General features: G+C 41.3%; 1 protein-coding gene across 2 annotated transcripts in view; it reads left to right on the top strand.

Moving 5' to 3' along the window:
* Positions 1–17,144, top strand: part of SULT1C3 (sulfotransferase family 1C member 3) — a 34,186-nt gene extending 17,042 nt beyond the window's left edge. For both annotated transcript variants that reach the window (XM_025462805.3, XM_035696110.2), the window contains exons 3-8: positions 258–386; positions 8,935–9,032; positions 12,257–12,383; positions 13,403–13,497; positions 15,167–15,347; positions 15,578–17,144. In XM_025462805.3, coding sequence (XP_025318590.1) covers positions 258–386; positions 8,935–9,032; positions 12,257–12,383; positions 13,403–13,497; positions 15,167–15,347; positions 15,578–15,690 — 743 coding nt within the window. In that variant the 3' untranslated portion in view covers positions 15,691–17,144. The remainder of the gene's footprint in view (positions 1–257; positions 387–8,934; positions 9,033–12,256; positions 12,384–13,402; positions 13,498–15,166; positions 15,348–15,577) is intronic.
* Positions 17,145–17,370: the final 226 nt, after the last annotated feature.

Below are 17,370 nucleotides of genomic sequence, written 5' to 3'. Positions count from 1 at the left end.
AAAAGATTGTAAACTTGTTAGGACAAGGACAGGGGTTAATTCATCTTTGCATCTTCCTACATGCATTTGATTCAATATTCATTCGTTCAAACTATGTTTACTAGGTACAAAGCCCTGTGTGAGGCACTGGGGATTAAGAGTGAGCTGATTCTGCTTAACATTCAGCATATGTGAATTTTACTGCATACATAAATAATCGAGGAAATGAATTAACTTGTGCAGTGAGTGGATGAAATTAACAATAACCAATACTCTAGGCACAACCTGGACACAAGAAATTGTGGACCTGATCCAAAATGACGGAGATGTGCAGAGGTGCCAGAGGGCCAATACCTTCGACCGGCATCCTTTCATTGAGTGGGCTTTACCCCCACCCCTCAACTCAGGTAAGTTTGCCCAAATAAAACTCATGAAGCTATAACTAAGACCCATGACCACTGTGCTAGGTCAGTTTGCATCTGAAAAGAGAATTATTTCTACAGCCTTCTGGAAAAAATTTCCAAGGGACACCGGGAAAACAGTAAAGGTCAACATACTCCCTTCAACGGAGAAATTAGACTTCCAAATCTCTATTCTAAAATATATGATTGGGTAGCATGACACAGCACATTCTCTACTGGTGACTGGGAATTCAAGACTGATGATGAATGTATAACAGAGAAGGCAGGGTGATGATTCCTAGCATCCTCTTTCATCATGCTCCCTTCTTTTAGAGGATTGTCTTCAAATATATTTATCTATAACCTGTCTACCACCGAATCAAACTAAATTATATATATCATTATCATCAACAATTATACTTCACTTCAAAGATACTAAGAAATATAAGACACAGACAACACCCTTAAAAAGCTTGAAATCAATTAGAAATAAAGGAGATGGGTACACCTGGGTGACTCAGTGGTTGAGCATCTTCCTTTGGCTTTGGGAGTGATCCTGGGATTTTAGAATCGAGTCCCACATTGGGCTTCCCACAGGGAGCCTGCTCCTCCTTCTACCTATGTCTCTGCCTCTCTCTCTGTGTCTCTCATGAATAAATAAATAAAATCTTTTTTAAAAAAAGGAAATAAATGACGTGTTTTTATAAAGTAAATAGTGGCAAATAGTAGCTTTTGTAATAGGAGGTCACCCAGTGCTGAAAAGCCATAGACTTTGGAATCAAACAATTCAGCTTCAAGTATTTTATATAGGGGACACTGAGCAAATTATTAACTCTCAAAACCTAATATTTCTTCATTTGTAAAGGAATATCTATTAAAAACCCCTAATAGATTGAGCCAACTAATCTAGCACATTTAGTTCAAAAAAATTATCTTTTTTCCCATTGAATAACCTTGGCCCCTTTTACAAAATCCATTAACTATGTGTATATGGGAATATTCTGGATTTTCTATTCTGTTCCTTTCCATCATGTGTCAACCTTTATACCAATACCACCCCCTTGGATTACTTTAGCTTTATAAGTTTTGAAATTAGGTAATATAAAAATCTCCAAATTTTTTCTTCTTTATAGAAGTTGCTTTATTTATTTCAGGATCTTTGTTAATTCTAGAATCAAGCCATAAGTTTCTACAAAAATTCTGATATTTGGGTGGGATTGCATTGAATCTATTGATCTATTTGGGGAGGACTATTACTCTTACAAAGTCAGGTTTTCTGATCTGTGAATGTGGTTTATCTCTTCAATTACTTAGGCCTTGTTTAATTTCCCTCACCAGTGTTTTGTACCTTCCACCACTTAAGTCTGGCACATCTCCAATCGAATTTAGCCATAAATATTTTTGTTTTATGCTATTATAAATTGTATTTTTTAGTTTAATTTTTAATTATTTGTGGCTCATATACTGAAATATGATTGATATTTGTATTTGAACCTTGTACCCTGCAAGTGTACTTGTACTAGCTTATTGGTTCTAGTAACTCTTGTACATTCTCTTGGGTTTTCTACATGAACCATCATGTGTTCTGTAAATAAAGAAATTTTTACTTTTTCCTTTCTAGTTTGGATATCTATTATTTCTTTTCCTTATTTTCTTGCACTCCCTGAACCTCCAGTGCAATGTTGAACAGAAATCATAAGAAAAAAAAAGAAATCATGAGAGCAGACATCCTTGTCTTGCTCCTGATCCTAAGGTAAAAAAGCATTCAGGTCTTACCATCAAGTATGATGCTAGCCACACCTTTTTTGTAATGTTATTACAAAATGGCGAGAGTTATTCTTTTCTATGGCTGAGTAATATTCCATTGTGTATATATACACCACAACTTCTTTATCCATTCATCTATTGATAGATACTTGCTCTGCTTCCATAATTTGGCTTTGTAAATGCTTCAATAAATGTAGAAGGACATTTTGATAGGGCTTGCATTAAATCTGTAGATTGCTTTAAGTAGTATGGATATTTTAACATTTTTTCTTCCAATCTATAAACATGGAATATCTTTCTATTTTTTTGTGTTGTCTTCAATTTCTTTCATCAATGTTTTACAGTTTTCAGGGCACAGATCTTTTAGCTCCCTGGTTAAGTTTATTCCTAGGTATTTTATTATTTTGAGCAATTGTGAATCAAATTGCTTTCTTTATTTCTCTTTCTGTTGCTTCATTATTCTTGTATAGAAATGCAACAGATTTCGTACATTGACTTTGTATCCTGTGACCCTACCAAATTTATCAGTTCTAGTAGTTTCTCGATGGAATCCTTAGGTTTTCTATATCGTATCATTCACCTGCAAATGGTGAAAGTGTCACTTCTTCCTTACCAATTTGGATGCCTTTGTGTGCCACTTTTCTGGTTTGCTTTTATTTTTAGTTTTTGTTTTTGTTTTAAAGATTTTAGAGATTTTATTTATTTATTCATGACAGACACAGAGAGAGGCAAAGACACAGGCAGAGGGAGAAGCAAGCTCCCTGCAGGGAGTCTAATGCGGGACTCGATCCCACAACTCTGGCATCACCACCTGAGCCAAAGGCAGAAGCTGAAACCACTGAGCCACCCAGGCGTCCCATTGACTTTTTGTTTTTGTTTAAGAAACTTTTAATTTTCTTCCTAGTGATTGGTTGCCTGTGTATTATTATCCCCTTTTATAAGTACTTAATCCTCTTTTCTCTTACTTAAAGTTTTATTACCTGATCTGCCAGTTTCAAAGGAATTTTTTAATTCTTTCGATTATTTATACAACCACAAATAATCTCACTCTAAATTTTAAGTTGCATTTTTTCTACTTTGTTGGAAACTTTAAGATTTACATGTTGTTCTTCCACCCATCCCCTTACCCTTTTAAATTTTAGTTCTAGTATTAAATATTGTGAAATGCTCATCATCAAGCCTTGTAATAATGCTTTCCTAGTCATCTCTCAGGGAAATTAAACTCACCCTACTAAATTGCTCAGGAATATATATATATATGTATGTATGTGTGTGTGTATATATATGCATATGTATTGTATTCTGTGAGTTCTTGCATTTTTTTAAAGATTTTATGTATGTATTCATGAGAGACATACAGAGAGAAGCAGAAACATAGGCAGAGGGTAGAAGCAGGCTGCCTACAGGCTCCCTACAGGGAGCCTGATGGACTCGATCGCAGGACCCCAGGATCATGACCTGAGCCAAAGGCAGACATTCAACCTTTGAGCCACCCAGTGTCCCCAGTTCTTGCATGTTTTAAACTTTTTTCTATAATCTTGATACTTGAGGCACAACTTGCTTGGGTATATCTTTCATTCACACTTCTTTAAGTTTCTTAAAAATGTTGCTGTGCTGTTTCCTTGCTTTGTATGCTATTTTGGAGAAGCCAGTTTAATTCCCTTGACTTTATGAACCATTTCATCTGGAGACACTAAAGATTTTTTTTCTTAAAACACAATAATTTCACTTTGGTGTATCTCAGAGTTGATCAACAGAAATCAACTTTTTTTTATATATGCATGGTTAAGAAGATGTTGTGAGGGGGCACCTGGGTGCTCAGTCATTTCAGCATCTGCCTTCAGCTCAAGTCATGATCCCGGGGTCCTGGGATCCAGCCCCACATTAGGCTCCCTGCTCAGCAGGGAATCTGCTTCTTCCTCTCTCCCTCTATCCCACCCCCTTGTGCATGCACTCCCTCTCTCCTAAAGGAGAGGGAGAGGCATGCATGATTGTGGCACAGCTTTGTGAGAACCCCATCCACAATGCATGTAGATTCTAGGCACATTGACAGGCTCATTGTAGGGACATTTTGTGGATTGCAGCTTATAATCCAGTGATAAGTCCATTAAAACTATGGTAGGGTGGTGAGAGTATAAACCTGCCAGCCAGATGGGTGTAATTTGGTTATATCAGTAGGGCCACTCAGCCTGGGATATAATTTGAGGTATGGTGTAAGGATGGAATGACTCCTTTAAGCACCGCTCCCACTGGCACCATTTAATATAGAGGAAGATGAGCTCTGGGTCAGAATCCACATCTGGTAGCATGCTAAAAGAAACTCTTCTAATAGGGCCTGCCACCCTTGGTGCCCAGCCATCCCGCAGAACAATTGTGTGCCTGGCTGACTTTTTTCCAGCACAGATATGGTTAGGCTGGAGGGATCTACCAACAACCCTATTACCCAGGCTAGCCACAACGGTGGCACTGCCGTATGTGAAGAACACTGACTCTCTTTCCATGTCAGACACACAGTCCAGGGAGCTTTTCAAGCTGCTAGAGAGGCTGACAGTGGGGATACCACCAGCTGCACCTCCATTATCAGTGGGCAAGAGGTTAAGTGTGAGGGAGACATGTCTTCCTATTATCTGGAAAGCCCTATAATATCAGATTGAGCCCTTTTTCGAGGGTATCATTTTTATTTTAACAGTGAGGTCTTAGGAGCCATGCTGAGCCTCTGCTGGATTGAATCCCTAACCCAGTGCAGGATGGGAACTTGTTGCAAAACAGTGTGGGCTGTGAATGCCTCTGTCTCTAAAAGGGCTCAGGAAGCTGCCAAAATTTGGTGCTCAAGTTGCTTGTGCTAGGCTGCCATGGGGGGCAGATCTTTGATCCAGATCCCCTGGGCAGCCAGATAAAGCTGTGCTCAGTCCAGAGACTCCACGAGGCCTAATCCGATGTCTCCATTGATTCAACTCAGAAGTCTGAACCCAGAGAGACTAAGGACAGAGCCTGCTGTATGCTTGCTAGGCCAGCTACAAGGCAGTTTGGTGAGATTCTCCCAAATGGAAAGAAGCTAGTTTGCATCTAACAGCACAAATAGGCTTTAGTAAAGTGGTGTGTGTAGAATGTGTTGCCCCCAAAAGGTGAAGGAAGACACCTAATATGTGCTGTGCCTGCCAAAATATAATAGGAGGCTTAATTATGAGAGGTTGATGTTTTATAGTGAGAGGGATTTCACAGTTCTCAGCTGCCTCCTGATGCTAAGAAACTTGAAAGAAATGGCTGTTTCTTGGACCTTATGCAGGGTAATGGCCCATCCTCTTTGCTATAAATGTGTTACTACATGTAAGTCTTCTGGATGGCATCCTTAAAGGGCTCTGGAAGGAGAATGTCACTTATATAATACCAAAGGTGGCAGCAAGTTAGTTTGAGTGAATTTAAATCTTGTCTGCATAGGCTATATGTAATGGCAGGAGTACCTAAATAACCCAAGGGCAGCCAAATAAATGTTCAAGGTGCCCTTGAAACTGAAAGCAAATTGAAGTTGGGAGTCTCCCATTGTCGGGACTGATTGAAACACATTGGCTAGATCTAGGACAGCAAAGTAAGGACCCCAAGCTTTTGGGGTAGCACCTACTATCTCTATAATACTGGGAATGGGAACCTTAATGGCAGAAACCATCAAACATAGTTTGAACGAATGGCAGGATGATTAGGGCTGGCCCCTAGGCCCCAAGAGTATAGAGCCAGTGCCTTGGCATGTTGGTACATCTTGACACTGATCAGTGCCCATGCCACCTTTACAAGTGTTTTACATTTAGTGGGAAGCTGGCTACTTTCCTCAGGCACTTTAGTTGGTGCAGGTACCAGGTGCTTAGGTCATTTGTATTAGGTCATTAGATTTTGTACAGTACACACCAGGAGTGGGACCATGTTTCCCCTGGGGCCAGGGAACAAGGTTCCACAGCAGCAAGGTACACAGTGACAGAGGGTCCACAGGCCCCAGCCACTCTTGCCTTTTTGAGGGGCCATGACTTCCCCAGTGAGGGCATCCCTATCATCCAGATTAGAACTCAGAGTCCTAGTGCGTCCTACAGGCACAGCCAATCAAGTCAGGAGAGTCTCCTCTTAGGGGCACTGCGTCTCTATCTGGTCCCACACTTGGGCAAGGTTTACAACTCACATGTTCCCCTCTATTAACTAAGAGCAACAGACCTTGCGAAATTCTTAGCCAGTTGTCCCTAACAGTAAGCAAGTGGGTCTGTGCTAAGAGCTGAGAATCACACTCAAAGTCTAATACTTAGCAAGTGTGTACCCCCCTGGGCATTAATGAAAGGAAAACACATCTACATGCAATTAGCAATACTCTTGAGGTTTGATAGAACTCTGGTTGCTTTTGGGGGAGCTTGTACTTTTGGGATGGGAACTTCAAGCAGCCTCTCTGAATGGACGTATGCAATAGCACAAAGCAGTGCACAAAGTCCAGTAGGCAATGGACTCCTACCACCTGAGAAAGCCAGTTGATAAGCCATTTGCAGCTAAAATGCATTTCTCATTATCAAAGGGAAACTGACTCAGTCTTACCCTGCTTGTGAAGCCAACTGTGACTTTGTTAAGCTAACATTTGTTAAGTAGAGCCCCAGGTGGGCTGGTGAGCCTCAGTTCAAGAAAAGACCACAGGGAATTGAAATAGAGAGGTTTACTACTCCCAGGTCTTGGGGGAAGCACGGGGCATGCCTCAAGGGGCCAAACAGAAAGATGAAGACAGGATGCAGGCAGAGAGACAGGACCTGGGACACATGCCCTTATTAGGGTCCACAGAAGGAAAACTTTGGGGTTCCTGGGCTAAATCCAGATTGGTCAATTCAAACCAAAAGGAGCAGGGTTTAGGTAAACTCTGCAGGGGTCTTATCTAAGGGAGTGCTCAAGGGAAAGGTCCTGGGAGGCAAGGAGACTGTTGATCCCAGGGGTATTGGGGAGTTTCTGCAGGCTGTTGTGCCCCTGGGCATGAGCTGGCAGGAGGGGCAAGGTCAGCTCAAAGCCCCTGCAGGTCACCTAGCCACACAGAATGGATGACAGGGTAGCAATATTATGGAGTAGTTTAGCCAAAATCTCGACAGAGGCAAATTCAAGTCTTCTTTTCCAGAAAGCTTTTTCGGGTTACAGGTTTAAATATTACTTCTATTTCACTGTTTTCATTTTCTTCTCAGGACTGCAGTTTATGTCCAAGTTAGAGCTGCTGTGCCTGTCTTCCAACTCAAACACCTTCTCTCTGACCCTTTTTACTTATTTATTTCCTCACTGCCTGTCTCCTGGTTGTCTCTTTCTTTTTTTCCAACAACTTAGATTAAATTTTCTTTCAAAACTATCCTTCATTGTCAACCTTATGATTTAATCCTCACTTCTTATGTTATTGTGTCTTTTTTCTTATCTTTTTCTCCTGATTTCCATTGAATCTCTTCAATTGTCCCCTTTTTCTCTTTTTTGGGGGAGGGGGTGAGACATCTATTTTGGTTCCTAATTTTCATATTTCTGAGTTATTTGTTCATATTTCCAAATGTTTGTTTGGGATATTTAATTAAGTTTGGAGTGTCACGTTACAATTTTGTTTAGGTTTGTAACTGGGTTTGAGGGTAGCATTTTCATCAGGTTAAAGGTCTTGATTTGCCTTTCCTGGTTTTTATAGCAGTTTTGTATTCATGAGATCTACTTTTTTCTGTTTTTATTAATTTCATTGCCCTAGTTCCTAGTTTGAAACACACTCTTTTCTCTGAGCTGTCCTCTGCCGTGCAGTTTTGCTTACAGGTGGTGTAGTGGTGGGCAGGGAGAAGGAATTAGCATGCCATTTCTTTCACTTCTGCAGGATTTTTAATTTTCTTCCTCATACTTCCTTCTTTCCCGTCACTGCTGGGTCTCTAGGGGTGCTTCCCCTTCTCTATATATCTGATTCTCCACCAGAAGTTGTGCTTCTCCAACCAAGGCTGCCACTCTGCCTCCCTTGTGAGCCCTTCCCCAAATCTGGTGCTGTGTGTGGCCAAATCCCAGCCTGCATTTGGTATTTTAACATTCAGCATTGGGCATTCTGTTTCCAAGGAAGATTTTATCTGTTATCTAATTATCCCTTGCCTCTCTGCTGCTTTCCACAAAGTCTGTTAAGCCTCCCCCTCTATAGCTTTCCACACCCACAGTCTAACAGATTTCCAGTCCTGGCTATCACATTTACTAACTTGAAGAAATTACTTGATCACTGTAAGGCTCAATTTTTCATCTGAAAATATATGCCAGCACAGAGCACAGTGCTGGTGTTTGACTGGTGGCATTGCTATTGGTCTGTAAAGGTTAAAAGAAAGACTGAAGCTATTCCCATGGAACTGTTAGCCTTGTAGAACTGGCCAATAGCCCTCCTCCCTTAAGAGGGATGCCAGCTTTTTTCCAGCTGCCTTTATCTACTTCCCATTGAAGAAACAGAAAAGCCCCAAAGGACAAATATCCAAGTAATTATTGGGGTCAGCAGCCTCAGACCTCCCAGCACATCTTTATCCTCCCACACAAGTACAACCAATAACCAGCAAATAAGGAAAGTACCGTTGCCTGCATGGTTTCTAGTATCTTATTAGTGCTTTCCTCTAGCTGAATGGACAGTAAAGGTGTCATTAGGAGGGGAGCATTTAAACATATAAGCCATAATTTTAGGCAGAGGCAACTATTTGGTAAATCTCATTACAGATATTTAACAAAATAATAATATTGAATTCATAGAGCTGCTTAAAAGTGTTTAGCTAAATGGTGTGGCCTTCTTTCCCAGGTCTGGAGTTGGCCAAGAAAATGCCTTCTCCTAGAACTATGAAGACTCACCTGCCTGTTCAGTTGCTGCCACCTTCCTTCTGGAAAGAAAATTCAAAGGTATGAAAAGCCAACTTTTCAAACCCAGTTTTGGTCAGTATGGACAGACAATGTCTCCATAGAGGTGGAAACAATCAAAGATATTGAAAAATCAATAACCAATGGAGGTATAGGGCAGAGGGTGACATTACTCCCATATTCCCACATACTGCATGCTGGATCCAGCTTTCCTTCCAAATATTATTTCTGGGTACATGCTAAAAGGTTTTCAGACAAAATCATTCTAGTTGGTTGCTGATTAAGCCACAGCCAAAAGAGAGCAAGTGGTAAAACAAAGACACATTTCCTGAAGAAGGCGATCATATTAGTTCAAATCATCTAAGAAGGAAAAAGCCAAGGCCAAGGAAGAGAATTTATTTAGGTAAAACCTGTGGAGGGAAAGGTAGAGCAAGACAAAGGTGGATGGACAACCATAAGACCATGATATTACATTGGCAACCCTTAGAGCATATCTCATGGAGCAAACTCCCAGGAACTTTTACACCTCTATGCTCTCCATTTTCAAAAATTTCCATTTATTTTGACACTTCCAAATTTGGGTTCAATGTGGAATGTACATCGAATATACCAGTATTTCTTTTTGATAACTGCTTCACTGGTGAGTCTTAAAGTCAATGAACTATAGAATATAAATCAAATATTGATTTATACACTTGCCACAAAAAGTGTAGCCATCTAGCAGAATCAAATCAAATGTATCTAGCTTGTATCAGCTAGACATGTCTTCTCTCTGGGAGCAAGGTATTTTAGAAACCCAGACTGAATGGATGCTAAGGAGGGCACTTGATGGGATGAGCACTGGGTATTATACTATATGTTGGCAAATTCAATGTAAATAAAATATTTTTAAAAAAGAAAGAAAGAAACAAAAGAAAGAAAGAGAAAGAAGAAAGAAAGAAAGAAAGAAAGAAAGAAAGAAAGAAAGAAAGAAAGAAAGAAAGAAAGAAAGAAAGAGAAAGAAAGAAAACCCGGACTGAACCCTTACCACTGAAACCGTTAAGAGTCGTCTGTTAGCCAAGATACTCTCTCCTCTGTGCAGTGCTCAGATACACAGTGCAAGTAATTGCTTTTGACTCTCTTCTTTTCTGGACTTCTCTGAGTCACCAGCTCTCCATCTTGCCCATCTCCAAGCAAGGTACAATACAATTGAATAGGATTCCACATATCAAAGCGCTATCCCATTACTTTTTTTAAAAAGATTTTATTTATTTATTCATGAGAGAGAGAGGCAGAGACATAGGCAGAGGGAGAAGTAGGACTTAATTCCAGGACCCCGGGATCACCACTGTGCCACCCAGGGGCCCCACTATCCCATTCCTAGATCTGCTTCCCTGAGATTCTACCCAGGTCACCTTGACTTGTGAAAACTTCCTGCTTTAGTCACACAGATAGATAACTTCACTCATATGTGACTGTTGCTGCTCAAGAAGCAATACTATTACCAAATGATATTGTGGACTCAATGTCAGAATACACAATAACATATTGTTAGTCATCACACTAGCATCTTCTTTTTGTAAAACCAGGCCTCTTAAAAATGTAAAAATCTCAATGACAGCACCTCTTTTTATCTACACAGAACTGTGGATTGAGTAGGAAGTAACATTAGAGAGTTTAGCCCAAGATTTTCATTTTATGATGCAGTGGTAAGCTAAATAACCATCCCCTAAAGATATCCATGTCCTAATCATCAGAAACTGTGACTGCTACCTTATATGGTAAAATGGGCTTTGCAGATGTGATTAAGCTGAAGATCGTGAGATGAGAAGATTATCCTGGACCCTAAATATCAACACAATGATCCTTATAAAAGGGAGGCAAGAGGATAAAAGGAAGACGTAGATGTGACAAATGAAGCCAGGGATTGAGTCAAAACCCGAGGAATGCAGGTGGCCTCCAGATGCTAGCAATTGCAAGGGAAGAGATTCTCCCCTAACCTCACCAAAGGGGACTAGCCCTGCCAACAGCCTGACCTGAGCCTAATGAAATCTAGTGAAATCCCAGAACCATAGGAGAATAAATTTCTTATTGTTTTTTAAGCCACTACACCTGTAGGAATTTGTTACAGCTGCCGCAGAGGACTCACACAGATGGATCAGCAGAAGGTGTATTGGACGTTAGGTCACCCTGGGTCATCTCACTCCCACCACGAGCACACTGAATATGTTCCCTGTCTAGCCAGACTGCCCCTTCACAATTACTCAGCCTTACAAAAAGCCAATAACCAACACAAGCATTAAGAAATACATTTACATTATGACAAGATGGTGCAACTGTGTCACATTTTTTGGTTCCCTATATGCTCTCATAAATATCAGAGAAAAATTGAACAATAGAAAAAGAGGCAGAGAAACATTCCCAGTTCCTGCTCCAAGGCAGCAGTCTGTGGAAAGGCAGTCAGAAAAGCCAGAGCCTGGGTTGATTGCCTGAGAGGAAAATGTTACTGGGTGAGTGGTTCTGTTGGACACAGAAATTCTGTTCAGTAGTGAGACTTAGGAAAATGCTTGAGAAACCCTTTATGTGCTCTTCCTCCCCAGCTCTGCTGAGAATGCACATAGCAGCACAGGTGGGCATGGAAGTCTGGGCAGTGAATGGGAGAAAGGGAATTGCAGGACAAGAAGCCAAGGGGTCAGCTCTCCCCAGCCAGACCACCTCCCTGATTTTCCAATGAGAAGAATCGTCACAAGCAGCTCCAAAGAGAGACTTAGCACTGCCCTCAAAAATCCTACAATCTTGCCACAAATGAAAAGTAGGAGCAATCATTCATCTGTAAGGCTGCAGCTCATTGTATGTAGAGAAGACTAGACTAGTCAGCTAGGAGACTAAACTTTAGCTCCCCCATGCAATAACCTAGCTAGACTCCTTGCTTAATGCAAGCCAAGAAGGACCTATCCTTCATACACTGGAAAATACCACAGTGGCCTCCTTAGCCTCTAGGAATATCAGTGTTAAGGGGACTATAGTATTTATCATGCAAACCAGGATACTTTTGAGGGGGGTGGGGCATGCTCCTAATCATTATCTCAGACCATACATATACAATGGAACTCTGGCTGAGCAAACTGAAAGATGTGATCCTCCTGCTCATAGAAAATGCATGCATGTTCAGTTACTCATATGGGATAATCTAAGATTCTTCTAATAACGCGGTCCTGTGCACTGAGCAAAAGTATTTCTCTGTCTTGTTTTCTGTCTGTCTCAATTCCCTTGCTGGCTGATTTCAGATTATCTATGTGGCTAGAAATGCAAAGGACTGTCTGGTATCCTACTACCATTTCTCAAGAATGTGTAAACTGGTACCTCACCCTGGTACATGGGAGGAGTATATTGAGGCATTCAAAGCTGGAAAATGTGAGTAAAAGGAAATTATGGGTTCATGTTTCCTCATTTATTCTTCACATTTCCTTGTTCACCACTGACATCAGAAAGGAAAGGTTTTTGTTGAATGATCATGGTCATCAAGGTCATGGGAGGATGTGGATGGCACATTCAAACTGGATCATTTGGGGAGAATTTAGCTAAGAGACTCTTTAGAAAGCTATGGGCAGAGTTTAAGGAAATGAACAAGTGACAGTGCAGCATTCTGTGGTGAGCACCAACAGGGAGCCATTGCGTCCTGAGAAAGGACAGAGTCCCTTAACAGTAGCTGAGGCCTTCAATAGGGGAGAGTCCACCACTCTCCCCTAGTGAGCCAATAGGAAGGGCATCAGGGATATAAACACACCCTTCTCACTCCTGCCTCCAAAAGCCTCTCAGTGCCTTCTACTGGCAAATCCCAGGTGGAAGCCTGAGCACAAAAGAGCCCATTGACAGGCACTGAGGGGGGCACTTGGCAGGATGAGCACTGGGTATTATGCTATATGTTGGCAAATTGAACTCCAATTAAAAAAAAAAAAAAAAGAGCCCATTGACATAGTCCCTAGAGGTCAACCTCACGGGGTGGAAGAAGGTGAAGGGCCAACAAAAAATACCCAGTGCACCTCTCTTCTTCCTGGTCACCATTATAGAGAGTAAAGATGTCCAAATATCTGGTAATTATAGATTTTTAAGAATGAAAATCAGCCCACAAGGAGATAGTATTGCATAACTCTAACCTAGACACAATGCAGTGATACCGGGGAAAGAAACCTCATGAGCCCTGGCCACTACACACTATCTCATGTGGTAGTACATTCAAGGGCAGAAATATAAACCAAGGAATCCAGGATACTTTTTATCGTCTCCCTAAATATTAAAAAGTCCTTGTCTTCTGCAAATAGGACTTCTGGCCAGGGTCTGTGTCTTCTTTGTCCCTTTTACTTGAGATATCCATGCTCATTTTGTAAGTTTCAAGTTGATATTGATTCCCCCTTTCTCCTTGTTCCCTCCAGTGCTGTGGGGTTCCTGGTATGACCATGTGAAGGGATGGTGGAATGCGAAAGACCAGCATCCTATTCTCTACCTCTTCTATGAGGACATAAAGGAGGTGAAGTGCAGCACATTCTCCATTAGACCCACTATGTTCTCCAGTGAAGTAAACCACATATGGGACCCTGATGTGTGGACTTGCCCATAGAAGAACCTTCAGTGCAAGTCCTTTCTCTCCATGACACTCTTCCCAACTCAGTTTTATACTCAAAAGTTCTAACTACTTTTCTGCTCTTCTCAATCTTCTTTGCTTCAGTTCACAACTTCCAGAAGATCCTTCTTCCTCAGGAAATGTCACATGCCTTTATAGTCTAATGAATCCTGACACTCATGAACCACATGTCTTCACCTGTGAAATGGGTATCATCTCATTTTGTATCTCACAAAATACTATAAGGATTTATGAGATCACATTTGCAAAGTGCCTAGTTGTGTTCGGTGAATACTCAGGGAGAGTTTCCTTCTCCCCATTCCACACCCCAGACCCACATCACAAATGAAGTTTAATGCATATAAATGTTGGCAGGATTGGTCCCGCATATTGGGACAGAGGACAGATTTCTCCTTTTCTTTTCTTTTTTAAGATTTTATTTATTTATTCATGAGAGACACACACACACAGAGAGAGAGAGAGAGAGAGAGAGAGGCAGGGACACAGGCAGGGGGAAAAGCAGGCTCTACGCAGGGAGCCCAACATGGCACTGGATCCCGGGTCTCCAGGATCATACCCCGAGCTGTAGGCAGCGCTAAACCGCTGAGCCACCTGGGCTGACCGATTTCTCCTTTTCAAGTCATTGGATGAGAAGCATGACAAATTCACTATCATAACCCCAGCAAATAGTGTCCTATAATTATAAACTACTTATGATGCCAATGCCGAGGAATCTAATCAAAAGTGTAACTCCTTGGGGCACGTGGGTGGCTCAGTGGGTTGAGTGTTCAACTTTTGGTTTCAGCTCAGGTCATAATCTCATGGGTCATGGAATTGAGCCCCATGTCTAGTTCCACACTCAGTCGACTGCTTGAGGATTGTCCCCCTCTGTCCTTCCCCCTGCTCTCTCGCTCACTCTCGCTCTCTCTCTCTCAAATGAGTAAATAAATCTTAAAAAAAAAAAAAAAAGAAAAGGAAAAAGGAAAAAGATAAAAAAAAAAAAAGCTATAGCTCCTTTTCTGCAACTCTTTCAACAGAAAGAACCAGTGCATAAGAATTTGTATTTCTGGGTCAACTTAAGATCTTTGTATTCATCCCCTTACTAGCCTCCTACCAAACTCACAGGCTCTTTTGCCATCTTTTATAGCTCAAATACGAGAGTGTCATACCGTACTTCACCAGCAACATTTTTCCATCCTTTATACAACTTTTCCTGATCTCTACCAGGAGTCATAATTGTTCTTTTCTTTCTTCTTCTTTTTTTTTTTTACAATTGTTCTTTTCAACAAATCTCATGGCACTCTCTGTGTGCAAGCAACACGTTTTGCTGTTAGTTATGCTTATATCCATCTCCCTGTTGCAGGGTGAGCCTCCTAAGGGAAGGAATGGCTTTCAAATTTGTGTCATGGCAGCACCTGGGGTGGTATAGTGCCTTGCACATAGTCATCACCTGAGGGATAGTTGTTGAATATATTTGAACTGATTCCTTAATTCATTCCTCTCAAATACTATTGGTCCAAACAGAATATCCTGAAAATCCAAAATTAATTGCTTTGTATAACTGATCTGCATACAGGATCCAAGGCGGGAAATTCAGAAGATTTTGAAGTTCCTGGAGAAAGAAATGCCAGAAGAAATTCTGAATAAAATCATCTATCACACCTCCTTTGATATAATGAAGCAAAATCCGATGGCCAACTATACCACTTGGCCTACCAACCTCATGGACCAATCTATTTCCCCTTTTATGAGGAAAGGTAAGATTTATATTCTCAAATGCCAGCTTGGACTCTGTAGTACCCATGATCTGCTTAGATTTTTCAGTAATGTCTCATGCCCCATTATTCATTCCTTTCAATGACACTACTGCATAATTTTTCAGAGGCAAACTTCCTTTTTTCCCCCCATTCTTGTGCTGGCTCCAAGGATGCGTGCTCCCTCCTCCCTGTACTCTTCTGGCAATTCCTGAGACTTTGCCTTGTTTTAGGGATGCCTGGGGACTGGAAGAACCATTTCACTGTGGCCCAGAATGAAGAATTTGACAAGGACTACCAGAAGAAGATGGCAGGGACTACCCTGACCTTCCGCACAGAGATCTGAGAACAACAGGGGAATCCATCAGTCACGACCTCCTTCCTAGATTTTAGACATTTGAGCCTCATAATCAAGAATACTTAAAACTACCATACCTGTCCTCCAATCCTGAGCTTTCCTACACTATCCATAGATTCTATGCCACTATAATATACTTCATCCAAATGTAATCAGATCCTGGGTAGATGTTTGATGAAATCAAAATCTGGGTAGAAATTTAAAATTATATTATGTGATCATTTGCATAGACACCTCTTTATTGTGTTGCACTAACCTGGGCACCATACAGCGATGCAGGGTAAAGAAAGATTATGATCCCTGACTGCTACACTCTGTCTCATGTGGTAGTAAATTCAAGGGCAGAACTATAAAACAAGGAATCCAGAGTACTTTTTATCATCTCCCTAAATATTTAAAAGCCCCTGTCTTCTGCAAATAGGACTTCTGGCCAGGAGTCATTGTCTTCTTTGCCTCAGTCTCTTTTACTTGAGACATCCCTGCTCATTTTGTAAGTTTCAAGTTGATAGTGATTCCACCCCATCTCTCTTGTTCCCTCCGGTGCTGTGAGGTTCCTGATATGACCATGTGAAGGGATGGTGGGATGCAAAAGACACATGGCATAATCTCATCACTAGCTCACAATAGCCTGACTCCCCAGATGCAGAACTCATGAAAAGAGAGAAATAAAAGTGGAACATCAACCTAAGAGAAAGAAAGTGAATGAGAAGCAGAGGAAGAGAAGTGAACACTAGGAAGAATATATAGGGAGAACCAGAGTTTATCCCTAACCATCAAGAATGAGACACAGAGGATGACCCAGCTCTTGGAAGTACTAGGTTATGAGGCACAGATGGTGCTAGTGAGCTGTGCTTGATTCAGGCGGTCTCAAGTTGGCTATGGTCTCAAGACCAAAGAGAAAAGCGAGAGTGGGTATGAGTGATGAGCAGCGCAGGACAAACAAGGAACAGTTTACTTCTGAGGCCAACTCAAGGCTGGAAGGCAGAAAACAACTTATATTTCAGATGGGCTTCTTAGAGACAAAGGGGACAAATCCTTAAATTGGCCTCCTGTCCCCCAAATAAAACAAAATACAAGCACCACACGCACTTTAAGAAAATCTTAACTACCACATCTCTGGAAGGATCACATTTCATGCTTCTTAAAAAGAGGTTCCTAGCAAAATTGTCAGGACCACCAAATTATTCAGGCACACATATAATCATATTCTGCTTCTTTTTCTTTTTCTTTCATTAAAACCAGTCGCAAGGGGCATCTGGGTGGCTCAGTAGGTTGAGCGGCCGCCTTAGGCTCAGGTCATGATCTCATGCTCCTGGGGTCAAGACCCATATCTGGCTGCTCAGCAGGGATTTTGCTTTTCCCTCTCACTCTCCCTCCATGCTCTCTCTCAAATAAATAAAAAGCAAATGAAAGTTTAAAATAATAAAACTTGTCTCAAGGAAGTGTGTGGAGTCATTTACACAAGTAGCACAAAGATCAGCGTGTTATTTTAAAAGAATGGTGGGAAGGTGCAGCTTGTGCAAGTGGGTGCACCACCTAATCATAAGATACAGGAAAGTAGCAAGTCCACCCAAGAACAAAGAAGGCCATTTGCATTCTTCCACCATTCTGCTTTCTAAGGTAAGCATGAAAATCACGAACCACATGGCAATCCCATGCAGTATCCGT

Source organism: Canis lupus, chromosome 10 (genome assembly GCF_003254725.2).
Source record: "Canis lupus dingo isolate Sandy chromosome 10, ASM325472v2, whole genome shotgun sequence".
Classification (NCBI taxonomy): Eukaryota; Metazoa; Chordata; class Mammalia; order Carnivora; family Canidae; genus Canis; species Canis lupus.
The sequence above is the reverse complement of the archived record's forward strand: the minus strand, read 5'-3'. Positions and strand labels throughout refer to the sequence as shown.